General features: G+C 47.4%; 1 protein-coding gene across 1 annotated transcript in view; it reads left to right on the top strand.

Annotated features, from left to right (window-relative positions):
- LOC140387093 (hemicentin-1-like) overlaps positions 1-16,261 on the top strand; it is a 142,948-nt gene that overhangs the window by 67,089 nt on the left and 59,598 nt on the right. Inside the window, exons 6-8 of the mRNA XM_072470102.1 lie at positions 2,115-2,176; positions 6,534-6,786; positions 10,292-10,379. Coding sequence (XP_072326203.1) covers positions 2,115-2,176; positions 6,534-6,786; positions 10,292-10,379 — 403 coding nt within the window. The remainder of the gene's footprint in view (positions 1-2,114; positions 2,177-6,533; positions 6,787-10,291; positions 10,380-16,261) is intronic.

A 16,261-nucleotide genomic window follows, 5' to 3' on the forward strand; every position in this document is an offset into this window, starting at 1 on the left:
AAATTAAAAACTGACCCTATACCATAATCTCTGCCTGAATTACTCATTTCCCGTAATAGCAATTGAATGGAGAGGATGTGAATCATCTGGTGCAGAAGGTTGGAGGGAGAGAGGCACCATGACCCCAGCCTGAATAAAAGAATAATGTTAGTGAATGAGTGAAAGGGTTATCTGAACATTCCTCCTAGTGGATTATTGGGGCTGTTTCTCTTTGTACAAATTGGACTTTTCCAGCCTCCTGCACCATTATATTATGCAAGAAATAAATCAAAAGGAAAACAAGGTAATAATGCTTCCTTTTGGAAACAAGGAAGTGTTTTAATTTAATTTATAAGTAATATTGATTTATTTCCCATTTCGAACTCCAAGGGATTGAGTCTGTCGTAGTAGTGAGGAATGTGCTTCTTCAAAAACTCGTTCATCACATATTAAAAATTAAGATTAAATTTGCAATATCCGTTAGTATAAAATCAAATTTGTTCCAGAAAACAAACAGCAATCCACCATTAACAAATATCATTTGTAACATAATTGTAAAATCTTAGCAGATTATAATTGTAAATAGTTGAGATCTCATAGAATCCCAACAGTGCAGAAGGAGGCCATTTGGCCCATCGAGTCTGCACCGATACACTCTATGCCTGTCATCCCGTAATTTAACCGGTGCACCCCTGGAAACTAAGGGGCAAATTATCATGTCCAATCCACCTAAGCTGCACATCTTTGGACTGTGGGAGAAAACCAGAGCACACGGAAGAAATCCACGCAGACATGTGCAAACTCCAATGGAGACACCCGAGCTTGAATGTATCTGGTCTGTTCAAAAACGGCTGAGTAAGATGCACAAGTCCCGTGACCTACGGATATAGTTCCTCAGGAAATTGGTGTGCCTTCATCAAACCTTTAAGTTCATTATTAAAAATGTATCACTTGAATTTGATGTTCTGCAGGAATAAACGCGGAGTGTGCTCGCCTCACCCAAGCCTCTGCTCAAATAATTATTTAGAACATGGTACAGAATGCACAGATCAGACTAAAGACTTAAGTGATTGACCAAATCAATTAGTCACAATGACTGATCTTATTACTTTACCATGGTTTGATTTATTTGGTTCTCAAACCAACATCCAGCTCCCTTTTGAATGTAACCCATCATTCTGGCTCTCAGTATCCTTGTAGATATTCTTTTCCAGGTGATTTGTGACTCGCTGAAGCAAAACAACACAAAACAATCTCCTGATCATTTTCCTTCCTCAATTGTCTTAATATGACGTTTAATTCCTTACATTGGTGCCAGTGCCAAATATTTATTTCCCTCTTCATTCCATGCACATTCTGGATAATTCTGAGCATTTCTATAGCATTTCCTATGTGCCTTGTCTGCTCCAAGTCCAAAAATCCCTCCTGCTCCAGATCTCCGCTTAAATCCTCAGTTCTCCTACACCTCTAGTACTGTTTTCTCTGCGCCATCTCCAATGTCTTCACTTCCTTTGGACAGTATGAATTAACACAGCACTAAAACCGATCGCTGATCAAGTCCACGACATTTGAACGTTTATTTCGCTCTCCCGGATTCATAGAATGGTTACACTGCAGAAGGCAGCCATTCGGTCCATCGTTCTGTTCCTGCTCTCTGAATGAACAACTTGCTGAGTGCTAAACTCTGGCCTGCTCCCTGTAGCCCTGTATATCCTTTCCATTCAGATAACAGTCTATTTCCCCTTTGTGTATGACTATTGAATCTGCCACCACCAATCTTTCGAATAGTGCTTTCCAGATCCCAGCCACTCAATGCGTGAAAACGTTTCTCCTCTCATCTCCATTGATTCTCTTGCCAATTACTTCTGTTTACCTACATTGCTAAAACTCTTCCAGACTATTTTTTTAACTGCCGTAGAATCGCAGAATTGGACAACACAGAGGGAAATATTTCTTTTCAGTCTCTTTGAAAGAACAACCCTATTTTGTCTGTCATTGCAGCCTTGTGAACTTGACCAGATAAATCTTAGCCGGTTCTTTGTTTCTTATATTTCCAGCTCAAAACACTCAACTCAACGTTTACTGCCATGGAAAACTTAGCGAATGTAAATATCTAACATTTTGCTCTGACACAGACCACCAGCTCACATCACGTCCAGCTTCACATCTGCAATGGCTGCGTATCATTCATCACAGGGTGAGAATCAGCCCACAAGTGCTGGTCTGGGCACCCCAAATTCGATCAAACCAGCTCAGAGTGAAGGAATTGTATAAACAACCATCAATGTCTCAGACTGCCGTTAATTGGAATGATATGTTCAAAGTGAGGAGGCCTGACAATATGCGTCAATGAACTTTAACGGGAAAATCAGATGTATAATATTGTCAGTGCTTGAAACAGGCAACATGATAAAACGGCTGTGTTATCAACAGAATGTATGCTTTTTGTTTTGTGATATGGATTGTGAATTTATGTTTCAAAATTAAACTTTAGTCATGAAAGTCATAAAAGAACCTGTTCAATGTTGACATTGCACAAAGTGCAAATTTCCAACACTGCATGTTCCTCACTACATTTCCAGTTACAGTTCATATTTATCATAATTCATTACATGTCGAAGATACAGCCCAGGGTTATTTCACCTTCTCCAGCCTCTGGGTGTACTAACCTAGAAAGGCCTTAGACAGTAGTCTTTCTCCATTGGGCCTTTGCGGCGCCTGCCCCAAGCTTTAGTGCACCGCCCAGCATGTATAGCTGGACCCTGGTCCTGCCAGTTTGCATTCATAACAAACATCTTTTTAAAAAAATGTAGAGTACGCAATTATTATTATTTTTTCCCAGTTGAGGGGCAATTTAACATGGTCATTCCACCTATCCTACACATCTTTTGGGTGGTGGGGGTGAGGCACAGGGAGAATGTGCAAACTCCACACGGACAGCGACCCAGAGTCGAGGGTGAACCTGGGACTTCGGCGCTGTGAGGCAGCAGTGCTAACCACTGCGCCACTGTGCCGCCCGCCAAATTCCTCTTTTTGTTACTTGGACAGTGTGAATTGTAACTTTTTAGCCAATGTAAAATGTTAACATGTTTCTCTATTCAACAAAATTAATTTATTTACAATACATCTCTGCCTATTGGCCCATAAACAAAAGTTGAACTGATTTGGCCTATGTTCATTACAGTTTAGAATAATGAGAGGTGACCATATGGAAACATATCAGATACTGAGGGGGACTTGACAGGGCAGACACTGAGTGAATGTTTCACACGTGGGGGAATCTGCAAAAGTTTAGAAATAAGGGGCGGGATTCTACATTTACCGACACCAAAATCGTGAAATGCAATTGGGCGGAGAATAGGTTCTGACGCCAAAATTGCGGCTGGCGCCAATTTGACGGCAAATCACAATTTTCTGTCATCTCAACAGCATCGCCAACACGTTCTGGAACGCATGTACAGAAAACACCATTTCCATATCATTAGCGGGTCTGACCCGTTATTCTCCGGGTCCTCCGCGATTCTCCGCCTCCGATGGGCCGAGTTCCCGAAGGCGTGGTTCACTTGTGCTTTTAAAAATCATGAAACCAGCATGGTGGCTGCTGAGGGAGTGAGAGGGGGGTACTGAAAGTGTCCAACATTGCCATCGTGTGCTGACAGTTGTGCTGCTGGCCTGGGGGCTACTGCCTGGGCTGGAGGGAGTAGCTTGGGGTAGCCAGGAGGTGGTCTGTGCAGTCGGGGTGGACGGTCATGGAACACCATTGCTGCAGCCGGCAAGGCAACCATGCAGCTGCGCACACCACTAACAGCCCACTGTGAACTTAGTGCCACGGTTCGTAAAGGTGTCACCGTAGGGCACCCCCCCCCTGGGTGCCCTTTGGCCCCAGCTGACCCATAAGCAGCTGCAGCACAACCAATGCCTCTTTGTTGGTTGGGATGAGTGTGTGTGGGGTGTGTAATGTGTATGTGTGGCTGCAGCTTGTCAGCCTCCCGAGTGTCAATCACGGACCCAGCGAATCCCGCACCATTTTTCATTGGAATCGATTGTGTTCCATGCGGCACAGGTGCTAGCCCCTTAATAGTAGTGGAATCGATCCAGGTTCGGCGCTGGTTTTTATGTCGCGGAAGTCGACCAATTCTGCATTGGCATCAACACCTAGTCTCAGAAATGGAGAATCCCGCACGAGGATTCTCCCATTGAATACAGAGACAAAGAACAAAGAACATACACTGCAGAAGGAGGCCATTCGGCCCATCGCGTCTGCTCCGACCAACTTAAGCCCTCACTTCCACCCCATCCCCGTAACCCAATAACCCCTCCTAACCCTTTTTGGTCACGAAGGGCAATTTAGCATGGCCCATCCACCCAATCTGCACGTCTTCGGACTGTGGGAGAAAACCAGAGCACCCAGGGGAAACCCACGCAGACACGGGGATAACGTGCAGACTCCACACAGACAGTGACCCAGCAGGGAATTGAACCTGGGACCCTGGTGCTGTGAAGCCACAGTGCTAATCACTTGTGCTACCCACACGGCAGAAAGAAAGAATGTCTTCTCTCAGAGGGGCGATGATCTGTGAAATTCTCTTTCATTAACAGCAGTGCAAGCTGGGTCACTGAATATATTCAAGGTTGAATTGGATGGATTTTTGACCAACAGAGGAGTGAAGAGTAATAGGGGAAGTGTGGAACACGTGCAGTCAAGGCCACAACCCATCTTAACCATAACTTTGTTGAATGACGGAGGAAGATCAATGTGCCAAATGGTCTACTCCTGCTCCCATTTCTTGCCAACTTGTGCTCCAGTGATGTGGGGACGTGTCTGTATTTTCAGTCTTATCAGGATCAGAATGATAACTGCTGCGGCTGCAGGTCCTCAGTTCACAGATATCATGGGAAATCATTGCCAAAATATTCAAAAAGATCTCGCTATTGATTATTGTTCTAATGTGAAAACACAATCGCCAAATAATAGTCATCCAGCAAAGTGACATTCCGGTATATTGCCAATGTAGTAAAAAAAATGTCAGTTTTAAATAATTAATTCAGAATAACATAGCTGATAAGAAATAGCTGCAAATGTAATTTATAGACTGTGGTACATTAGGCCATTTAGCTTTTACAGCATGTTCCACGGTCTGTTCTCACTGGAAAGACGGGGGTTGAGAGGCGACCTGATAGAGGATAAGATTATGAGTGGCATGGAACGAGTGGACAGTCAGACGCTCTTTCATAGGATAGGACAGTCAAGTACTAGGGGATATAGGTTAAAAGTGCGTGGGGAAAAGTTTAGAACAGATGTGCAAGGCAGGTTTTTTACACAGAGGGTGGGAAATATATGGAACGCACTGCCCGGGGAGGTGGTGGGAACAGGTATGATAGCGGCATCTTGACAAATATATGAATAGGGTGGGAATGGAAGGATACGGACTCCATAAGTGTATGCGGTTTTAATTTAGGCAGGTACCATGGTCAGCGCAGGCTTGGAGGGCCGAAGGGCCTGTTCCTGTGCTGTTTTGTTCCTTGTTCTTAACAATTCAATTAGATTGGCTAGCTGTTCATAAAGTGGACGTGGAAAGGATGTTTCATTTTGTTGCTGAGTCCAAAACTCGATGGCACTGTTTTCAAATTTGGGGTCACTCTCTTAGGATAGAGATGAGGAGGTGGAGGGCGGCTTGGAGTAATAGCAACGTGGGTGGCTCCTGCTGGTGCTGGCACATTGGGCTTATCAGACCGATTGAAGGAGAACCCCGGGGTTTTTTGGAATGTTTTTTCTTCTCTTGTTTTTCTCTCTCGTTGGTTTTTCCTTCCCTCGTTTTTTCTTCTGTTTTCCTTTTTTCTTGTCTCGTGGGTCTCTTTTTCTATTTCTCGGGTTTTTTTCCCCCTTTTCTCTCTCTAGGGGGTTAGGATGAGTAATGGCCGCATTATGGGTGGCTCCCACACAGGTGCCGGCATTTCAGGCTTATCAGCCCGATCAAAGGAGAACTCCGTTTTCTCCTCGTGGGTTTTTCTCTTTTTTTTTTAACACGTGAATTTTTTCAGTGGGGTTTTTGTTTACTCGGTTTTCTTCTCCTGTTTGTTTTTTTGGGGGGGTTCTCTTTTCTTTTCCCCTTTCTTTTCTCCTTGGGGTTCTTTTATTTTCTTTCTCGGTCTCCTCCCACGGAACCGTAAAATGATCACTTTTTAAAAACAACTTGCCAAAGCCCCCATCGATTTGTTCCCCGAACGTGAAGAACACGGGAGACGAAAGCAGGAGAAAGAAAATGATGGGAAAAGACCAGGCCAGGGGCCACATGAAAACCAGATGTGGATGGGGTCTGGAGCAGATAATCGGACGAGCGGACCAGTGCACGTGGCGGCGGAGCGCAGATCTCGCTGGAATGAAAGGGGCAGAACAGCCAAGTACAATACTCCCCCTCACAGGGAGGAAACGGGATGGCATCCCTCTCAGAGACACTGAAAGAGCACCTTCAAGAAATTAAAAGGGGCAATAAGGCCACGGTGAAAGATGCGGTGGCTGAAACTCTGGTGCAAATACAGATTGCTCCGAGCAGGGCCGAAAAGAAACAGGAGGCCCAGGAAGTCACCATCAAAGACCATGAAAGAGCTGCAACTGACCAAAGTGACTGGATTGTGGCACTGGAAAAGGAGGTGGCGAGACGGGTAGCGATGCAGGGTAACCTGAGCGGGAAGGTTGAGGAGCAGGAAAATCGGTCAATGAGGCAGAACCTGCGGATCGTGGGCCTACCAGAAGGAACCAAAGGCAGAGACCCCACAAACTATGTGGCCCAAATGCTGGGCAACCTGGTGGGAAGGGAGACCTTCCCTAACCCACCAAAAATTGTCATGTGAGAGTACCCTTTAAGAAATGGGTATTTAAGAAATGTACCTTTAAGAAATGGAGCTGCTCATGTTACTGGAGTGATGTCAGAGTGTGTCGGAGCTGAGCTCTACTTCTGCTTTTTAGTTTCAGTTCGAGAAAGAGCTTGGGTGTGTCTGTGTTTTTCAGTGAGCTGAATCTGAAGTTAAAAAAGAGCTGTACAGTTGAGCTCTGTCATGCAAAGACTATCTATGGATCATTTGGTGAACTCAGAATTGTAAAAGGTCTCAGTATTGAATGTAAACCTAATGTGCTCCTGTTTGAAGGTTTGTTAAGTCTTTTGGATGTTAAAAGGACAGCTTAAAGGATTACTTTGTGTTGTATCCTTTGGGGGTTATCTTTGACTTCTTTGGGGGTTATCTTTGAATTAATGGTTGCTAAGATATTCACTTTGTTTTAAAAAGGTTAACTTGAGTTCATAGAATAAACATTGTTTTGGTTTAAAAAACACTGGTCCATTTTCTGCTGTATCACACCTGTAGAGTGAGCCGCATGCTCCCCATACCACACTCGATTAAAAGTTGTGGGTCAGGTGAACTCCATGATACACTTTGGGATTCTCTAAACCCTGGCCCATAACAAAATAGACAGGGCTCACAGGTCACTGCGACCGAAACCCAAGGCCGTGTAACAACCAAGGGCCGTCATAGTCAAATTTCACTGGCACCAGGACCGGGAAAGAATCCTGCACTGGGCCAGGCAGTCCAGGAATTGCAGTTGGGAAGGACACAAAATCCGAATATAACAGGACATTGGGGCTGACCTGGCCAAGCGCAGGGCGGAATTCAACAGAGGGAATGCAGCGCTGTACAAAAGCGGCGTATGCTTTGGAAAGTTGTACCCAGCCAAGCTCTGGGTCACATACCAGGGCAAAGAACATTTTTTTACGGCCCCGGCTGAAGCAGATAGGTTTGCCGCAGACTGCGAGCTGGGGCAGCGACAACAGGAGAGGCAGGGAAGGACCCAGGCAAAGAACGACGGCGCGGTAGCAACCCGACAAGGGGAGGGAGGGGACGGAAAATAACCTCGCCCCTCCCCCCCCAACACAGCCTGACTGGCGAACTACCCGAGAAACCGCCGCAGGCGGAAGAGAGTGGCCCTATATGTGCAGACGAGGGCAACGGCAGAGGGAAGGTGGAGGAACAATTGTAGGGCATGATGGGGAAAGAACAGACAGAAACCGCAGAGAGTGCGTGGGAGGACAAATAACCCCCAGGAGGGGGGGTCACCACACTAGTGGAAGAGCTCACGCCGGGAGGATGCAGCAGATAGAGGCCGCGGCACATCTCCAACGGGAGGTACAGTGCCTGGCAAGGGGGGGGACTCAAGCAGTGGGAATGGGGAAGCAAAGAGGGAAAAGAGCGGGGGAAAGGGGCGCAATGGGGGGGCAATTGAAAGGGGATGAGAGAGGGGGGTGGGAAGGGGGGGTCATAGGTAAAGAGAAAGGGACAGGAACAGAGTGAAACAGATAATATGCTATATAGGGCCGTAACCAGGGCCCTGGAACAAAGAAACACTGTAGACAACCACCCAGTCTGGTCTCTGGGTGAAGGGAGATCCTGGAGTACAGGGGCCTACCTATGTGGCGGATGTACTTTTGGCGGCCATGTTCGGTGCCCCCTGGACAAAGGGAAACCCCGGAGTGCAGGCGCATATCCACATGTGGATGCACAGTTGGCAGCAATGTTGGGTGACCCCTGGTCAAAGGGAAACCCCAGAATGCAGGGACCCGACCGCATTGGGAAAGCAGCAGCCATCTTGGATGGCTGCTAACAAAGGGAAACCCCGGAGTGCAAGGGCATGTCCACCAGGTAAATCCCGCAGGAGCAGGGGGGACAAAAAACCCCCACCAGGCTAGTCACCTGGAATGTCAGGGGACTTAATGGCCCAGTGAAAAGATCCAGAGTCTTCACCCACCTAAGAAACATGAGAGCCGACATAGTCTTCCTCCAAGAGACACACCTGAGAGAGCAGGATCGAGAGCGGGTAAGGAAGGGCTAAGTGGGACCGACCTACCATTCCTACTAAGGGACGAGACCCAGGGGGGTAGCGATTCTTTTAAATAAGAGGGCGATGTTTAAGGCGACCAAGATGGTAACGGACCAAGGCGGATGGTACGTCATGGTCAGCGGTGCCCTGGAAGGGGCACCGGCAGTCCCAACTGTGACAACTCGAAATTCATTAAAAAGACCATGGCGGAAATCCCCGACATAGTGACGCACCGACATGATAATTGGGGGGGACTTTAACTTTGTACAGGACCCGCCGACAGACAGGTCGAACACCAGAATGGGGAAGACCTCGAACATGGCGAAGGAACTCGTGTGCTTTATGGGGCAGATGGGGGCTGTGGACCCATGGAGGTTCACCCACCCAGGGGATGAGTTCTCCTTCTTTTCCCCAGTGCACAACATATACTTGAGGATTGACTTCTTTGTGGGTGGAAAATCAGCGCTTCCAGGGCTGGTCAAGGAGGAGTACTCCGCAATTGTAATCTATACCACGCTCCACATTATATGGATTTGAGGTTGGAAACAGGCAGTGCCCATCGCCCACATGGAGGTTGGACACCGCCCTAACTGGCCGACAAAGCTTTCAGCAAGAGGGTATCACAGACCATAGCTGAATATGCGACAAACAACCGAAACGGAGAGGTCTCACCCTCCACATTCTGGGAGGGTCTAAAGGTCATGATTAGAGGGGAAATTGTCACCTTTAAAGCACGAAGGGATAGAGAAGAGAGAGTGGCTGGGCAGCAGCTGGTCGACTCCACTGCAGGTGGACCGTAAATACACCGAGGCCCCGACCGTAGTGCTCTTGGCGGAGAGGAAAAAGCTACAAATGGACTTTGACCTGCTCTCCACGAGGAACGCGGTGCACTAACTCTGCCAGGCACGGGGGACCCTATACAAACACAGGGACAAAGCCAGCTGCCTGTTGACGCACCAGCTGAGAAAGCATCAGCCACCAAAGAGATTGCGCAAATTAGGGAGAACAGAAGCACGCTAGAAACAGACCCAGACAAGGTTAATAAACCTTCAAGGCCTTTTGCCGGGGACTATACACCTCAGAACCCCCAACAAGGGACTCAGGGATGAAACATTTTCATGATTGACTGGACATGCCAGTCGTGGGGAAGGACAGAAAACGGGGCCTGTGGGCACCGCTAGATCTTGGAGAGATCATGGACAGTATAAGCTCCATGCAGGCGTGGAAGACGACGGAACTAGACGGGTACCAGGCGGACTTCTACAAAACATTCACGAATGCTTTCAGCACTGGCCCTGCACCTATGGGAGATGTTTACAGACTCACTCACAAGGGACACACTGCCACCCACACTCGCACAAGCCTCAATCTCGCTAATACCTGAGAAAGACAAAGACCCGACTGAATGCGATTCATACATATCCACCTTGCTTCTAAATGTAGACGCCAAAATATTGGCCAAGAGTAGCCAAGAGCCTGGAGAACTGCGTATCAGAGGTGGTCGCAGAGGAACAAATGGGCTTTGTCAAAGGTAGATAGCTAACATAGAACATCAAGCGCCTGCTGAACGTGATCATGACCCCAATTGTTGACAGAGCACCTGAGGTGATTGCCTCCTGGACGCAGAAAAGGCCTTTGACAGAGTCGAGTGGAAGTACCTCATAGAGGTGCTGGAGCAGTTCGGGCCACTGTACAAGGCTCCCATCGCGAGCTTACGGACAGACAACATCAGTTCCCAGTACTTCCAGCTTCACAGGGGCAACAGGCAGGGAAGCCTGCTGTCCCCGCTGCAGCTCGCCCTCGCGATCGAACTATTAGCGATTACGCTCAGAACAACAAAGAACTGGCGGGAGATCCAAAGAGACAGCAGAGAACACAGAATCTCACTCTACGTGGATGACCTGCACCTCTACATCTCAGACCCACATAGAAGGAATCATCGCGCTCCTGAAAGATTTCGGTGCCTTCTCTGGCTACAAACTCAACATGAGCAAAAGTGAGATTTTTCCAGTGAACCCGCAAGGGGGAGGGGCTGCATTGATGAGACTGCCATTTAAACAAGCCCAACACAAATTCAGCTACCTGGGGATCCAAATTGCTCATGACTGGATGGGGTTCCACAAATGGAACCTGACCAGTTTGATAGTGGAAGTCAAAAAGGACCTGCAGAGATGGAACACACTCTCACTCTCCCTGGCAGGGAGCGTACAGATGATCAAAATGTACGTACTGCCCAGGTACCTCTTCCTTCTAAGATCCATGCTGATCTATATCCCCAAGGCTTTTAAATTCACTGGACAAGTTAATCATGGCACTTGTATGGGGGGGGGGGAAGAATGCTAGGATCACAAAGAAGGTCCTACAGAAGACAAAATCCAGGGGAGCGCTAGCCCTCTCAAACCTACAATTCTACCACTGGGCGGCGACAGCGGAAAGAGTGATGGGATGGATAAAGGAGACAGAAGTCGCGTGGGTGCGTGTGGAGGAGGAGACCTCCTGCATGGGGACCTCGCTCCAGGCCTTCGCCACGGCAGCACTCCCATCCCCACCCAAGAAACACTCCAGCAGCCCAGTGGTGGTAGCCACCCTCCAGACTTGGAACCAACTACGGCAGCAATTCAGGCTGACCGAAATGTCCGAGAAAGCCCACACCTGCAATAACCACAGGTTCACACCAGCACTCACCGACACGACCTTCAAAAGGTGGAGACAGGACCGGGGGACACTGACAGTCAGGGACCTATACACCGACGGCATGGTCACAACACTGGACAAACTGACGTAGGGATTCCAACTAGCTAAAAGCAACAAACTCAGATACCTGCAGCTTAAAACCTTCCTACGGCAGGAGACAAGGACATACCCGCGACCACCACGACAACACTATTAGAAGAGCTACTGGACGCAGACATCCTAGGCAGAGGGAACTGCAGTGCCATGTACGAATGACTGCTAGAGAGGGCCGACACCGAACTGGGAAGAAATGGGAGGAAGACTTGGGGTTCAATATAGGGTGGAGATTCTAAAGCGAAGCACTGCACAGGGTCAACTCTGTCTCCACATGCGCGAGGCTCAACCTAATGTAGCTGAAAGTGGTACATAGAGCCCACTTAACAAGAACCCGAATAAGTAGGTAGCTGGAGGACAGATGTGAACGGTGCCCATGAGGCCCGGCCAACCACGCTTTACATGTTCTGGTCTTGCCCTAGACTTGCTGCGTACTGGACAGCCTTCTTCGAGGCAATGTCCAAGGTGCTGGAGATGAGGGTGGAGCCATGCCCGAATGTGGCGGTTTTCGGGGTATCAGACGAGCCAGATCTATTCAGCAGGCCATTCAAGGGGAGGGAGTAAATAGTCAAGTTGTAGTTGTAGGGGATTCTATTATCAGGGGGATAGATAGTATCCTTTGTGAGCAGGATAAAGAGTCCCGCATGGTATGTTGCCTGCCTGGTGCTAGGGTGCGGGACATCTCTGACCGGCTTGAAACGATACTGGAGAGGGAGGGGGAGGATCCAGTTGTTGTGGTCCATGTCGGTACCAACAACATAGGCAAGTCTAGGAAAGAGGACCTGTTTAGAGATTATAAAGAGCTAGGATTCAAATTAAAAAACAGGTCCTCAAGGGTAATAATCTCCGGATTACTGCCCAAGCCACGTGCAAATTGGCATAGGGAGGCAAGAATAAGGGAAGTTAACACGTGGCTGAAAGAGTGGTGTGGGAATGAGGGGTTCCTTTTCATGGGAAACTGGCATCAGTTTTGGGACAGGGGGGACCTATACCGTTGGGATGGTCTCCACCTGAACCGAGCTGGGACCAGTGTTCTGGCGAAAAGAGTAAATAGGGTGGTCAATAGGACTTTAAACTAAAGATTGGGGGGAAGGGAAAGTCAGGGAACCAAGAGGTGAAGTAATCAGCGGGGGGCGTAGCTGCTTAGGAATACAAAAAAACATGAACAGACAAAACTCAAGAGTGGTTACGATTGTCCCCATCCCACAAAATATGACACAGTGTATGGAAAGGCTCAGTAAACCAAGGTCCACCACACTAAGAAAACAAAAAGGGACGGTCAATAGAGAATTAAAGGTGCTATATTAAAATGCGCGCAGTGTACGGAACAAGGTAGATGAACTTGTGGCCCAGATTGTGACTGGCAGGTATGATGTGGTAGGCATCACAGAGACATGGTTGCAGGGGGTTCAGGACTGGCATTTAAACATCCAGGGATTCACAACCTATCGAAAAGACAGAGAGGTGGGCAGAGGGGGCGGGATTGCCTTGTTAATTAGGAATGAAATTAAATCAATAGCACTAAACGACATAGGGTCAGATGATGTGGAGTCTGTGTGGGTAGAGTTGAGGAACCACAAAGGCAAAAAAACCATAATGGGAGTTATGTACAGGCCTCCTAACAGTGGTCAGGACCAGGGGCACAAAATGCACCACAAAATAGAAAGTGCATGTCAGAAAGGCAAGGTCACAGTGATCATGGGGGACTTTAATATGCAGGTGGACTGGGTAAATAATACTGCCAGTGGACCCAAGGAAAGGGAATTCATTGAATGTTTACAGGAGGGCTTTTTGGAACAGCTTGTGATGGAGCCCACGAGGGAACAGGCCATTCTGGACTTAGTGTTATGTAATGAGCCAGACTTGATTAAAGATCTTAAAGTAAGGGAGCACTTAGGAGGCAGTGACCATAATATGGTCGAATTCAATCTCCAATTTGAAAGAAAGAAGGTAGAATCAGATGTAAAGGTGTTACAGTTAAATCAAGGTAACGACAGGGGCATGAGGGAGGAACTGACGAAAATCGACTGGGAGCAGAGCCTAGTGGGAAAGACAGTAGAACAGCAATGGCAGGAGTTTCTGGGAGTAATTGAGGACACAGTACATCCCAAAGAAAAGAAAGGTTATCAGAGGGGGATTAGGCAGCCATGGCTGACAAAGGAAGTTAGGGAAAGCATCAAAGCAAAAGAGAAAGCCTATAATGTGGCAAAGAGTAGTGGGAAGTCAGATGATTGGGAAGGCTACAAAAACAAACAGAGGATAACAAAGAGAGAGATAAGAAAAGAGAGGATCAAATTTGAAGGTAGGCTAGCCAGTAACATTAGGAATGATAGTAAAAGTTTCTTTAAATACATTAAAAACAAACGGGAGGCAAAAGTTGACATTGGACCGCTCCAAAATGACGCTGGTAATTTTGTGATGGTAGACAAGGAAATAGCTGAGGAACTGAATAAGTACTTTGCGTCAGTCTTCACAGTAGAAGACATGAGTAATATCCCAACAATTCCGGAGATTCAGGAGGCAGAGTTGAATATGGTAGCCATCACAAAGGAGAAAGTGCTAGAGAAACTAAGAGGTCTAAAAATTGATAAATCTCCGGGCCCAGATGGACTACATCCTAGAGTTCTAAAGGAGATAGCTGAAGAAATAGTGGAGGCATTAGTTATGATCTTTCAAAAGTCACTGGAGTCAGGGAAAGTCCCAGAGGATTGGAAAATCGCTGTTGTAACCCCCCTGTTCAAGAAGGGAACAAGAAAAAAGATGGAAAATTATAGGCCAATTAGCCTAACCTTGGTTGTTGGCAAGATTCTAGAATCCATTGTTAAGGATGAGATTTCTAAATTCTTGGAAGTGCAGGGTCAGATTAGGACAAGTCAGCATGGATTTAGTAAGGGGAGGTCGTGCCTGACAAACCTGTTAGAGTTCTTTGAAGAGATAACAAATAGGTTAGACCAAGGAGAGCCAATGGGTGTTATCTATCTTGACTTCCAAAAGGCCTTTGATAAGGTGCCTCACGGGAGACTGCTGAGTAAAATAAGGGCCCAGGGTATTCGAGGCAAGGTACTAACATGGATTGACGATTGGCTGTCATGCAGAAGGCAGAGAGTTGGGATAAAAGGTTCTTTTTCGGAATGGCAACCGGTGACGAGTGGTGTCCCGCAGGGTTCAGTGTTGGGGCCACAGCTGTTCTCTTTATACATTGACGATCTAGATGACGGGACTGAGGGCATTCTGGCTAAGTTTGCCGATGATACAAAGATAGGTGGAGGGGCAGGTAGTATGGAGGAGGTGGGGAGGCTGCAGAAAGATTTAGACAGTTCAGGAGAGTGGTCCAAGAAATGGCTGATGAAATTCAACGTGGGCAAGTGCGAGGTCTTGCACTTTGGAAAAAAGAATAGAGGCATGGACTATTTTCTAAACGGTGACAAAATTCATAATGCTGAAGTGCAAAGGGACTTGGGAGTCCTAGTCCAGGATTCTCTAAAGGTAAACTTGCAGGTTGAGTCCGTAATTAAGAAAGCAAATGCAATGTTGTCATTCATCTCAAGAGGCTTGGAATATAAAAGCAGGGATGTACTTCTGAAGCTTTATAAAGCATTAGTTAGGCCCCATTTAGAATACTGTGAGCAATTTTGGGCCTCACACCTCAGGAAGGACATACTGGCACTGGAGCGGGTCCAGCAGAGATTCACACGGATGATCCCAGGAATGGTAGGCCTAACATACGTTGAACGTCTGAGGATCCTGGGATTATATTCTTTGGAGCTTAGGAGGTTGAGGGGAGATCTAATAGAAACTTACAAGATAATGAATGGCTTAGATAGGGTGGATGTAGGGAAGTTGTTCCCATTAGCAGGGGAGACTAGGACCCGGGGGCACAGCCTTAGAATAAAAGGGAGTCACTTTAGAACAGAGATGAGGAGAAATTTCTTCAGCCAGAGAGTGGTGGGTCTGTGGAATTCATTGCCACAGAGGGCGGTGGAGGCCGGGACGTTGAGTGTCTTTAAGACAGAAGTTGATAAATTCTTGATTTCTCGAGGAATTAAGGGCTATGGAGAGATAGAGGGTAAATGGAGTTGAAATCAGCCATGATTAAATGGTGGAGTGGACTCGATGGGCCGAATGGCCTTACTTCCGCTCCTATGTCTTATGGTCTTATGGGGAGGAGGGCGGATGCCCTTGCCTTTGCCTCCCTGATCACCCACCGTAGAATCCTGTTCGGCTGGCAGTCAGCATCACCACCCAAAGCTGCAGACTGGCTGTCCGACCCATCGGAATTTCTCCAAATGGAGAAAATTAAATTCACTATCTGTGCGTCATGTTTTTCCACAAAACGTGGGAGTCATTTACCCGACTTTTCCGGGACCTGTTTGTGGCCAATTCATAAATAAATAACTAGCCAGTAACCAGGGAGAAATTGCCAGGACAAGACAGAAGGAAAAAAGTGAGGGAGGACCCGGGTGGGGGGTGGGGGGCAAGTTGAGGTAGCAAAACCAGCAAGAAAGAATGAGGGGCAGCAGTGAAGTAGGGGGAAGGGGGTGGAAAAGGAAGGAGGGAGGGGGAGAACAAAAAAGGGAAACCAGAAGAAGGAAGAGATAAAGAGATAAGAGATCAAAAATGGGTGGG

The sequence above is a fragment of the Scyliorhinus torazame genome, chromosome 12 (assembly GCF_047496885.1).
Source record: "Scyliorhinus torazame isolate Kashiwa2021f chromosome 12, sScyTor2.1, whole genome shotgun sequence".
Taxonomy (NCBI): Eukaryota; Metazoa; Chordata; class Chondrichthyes; order Carcharhiniformes; family Scyliorhinidae; genus Scyliorhinus; species Scyliorhinus torazame.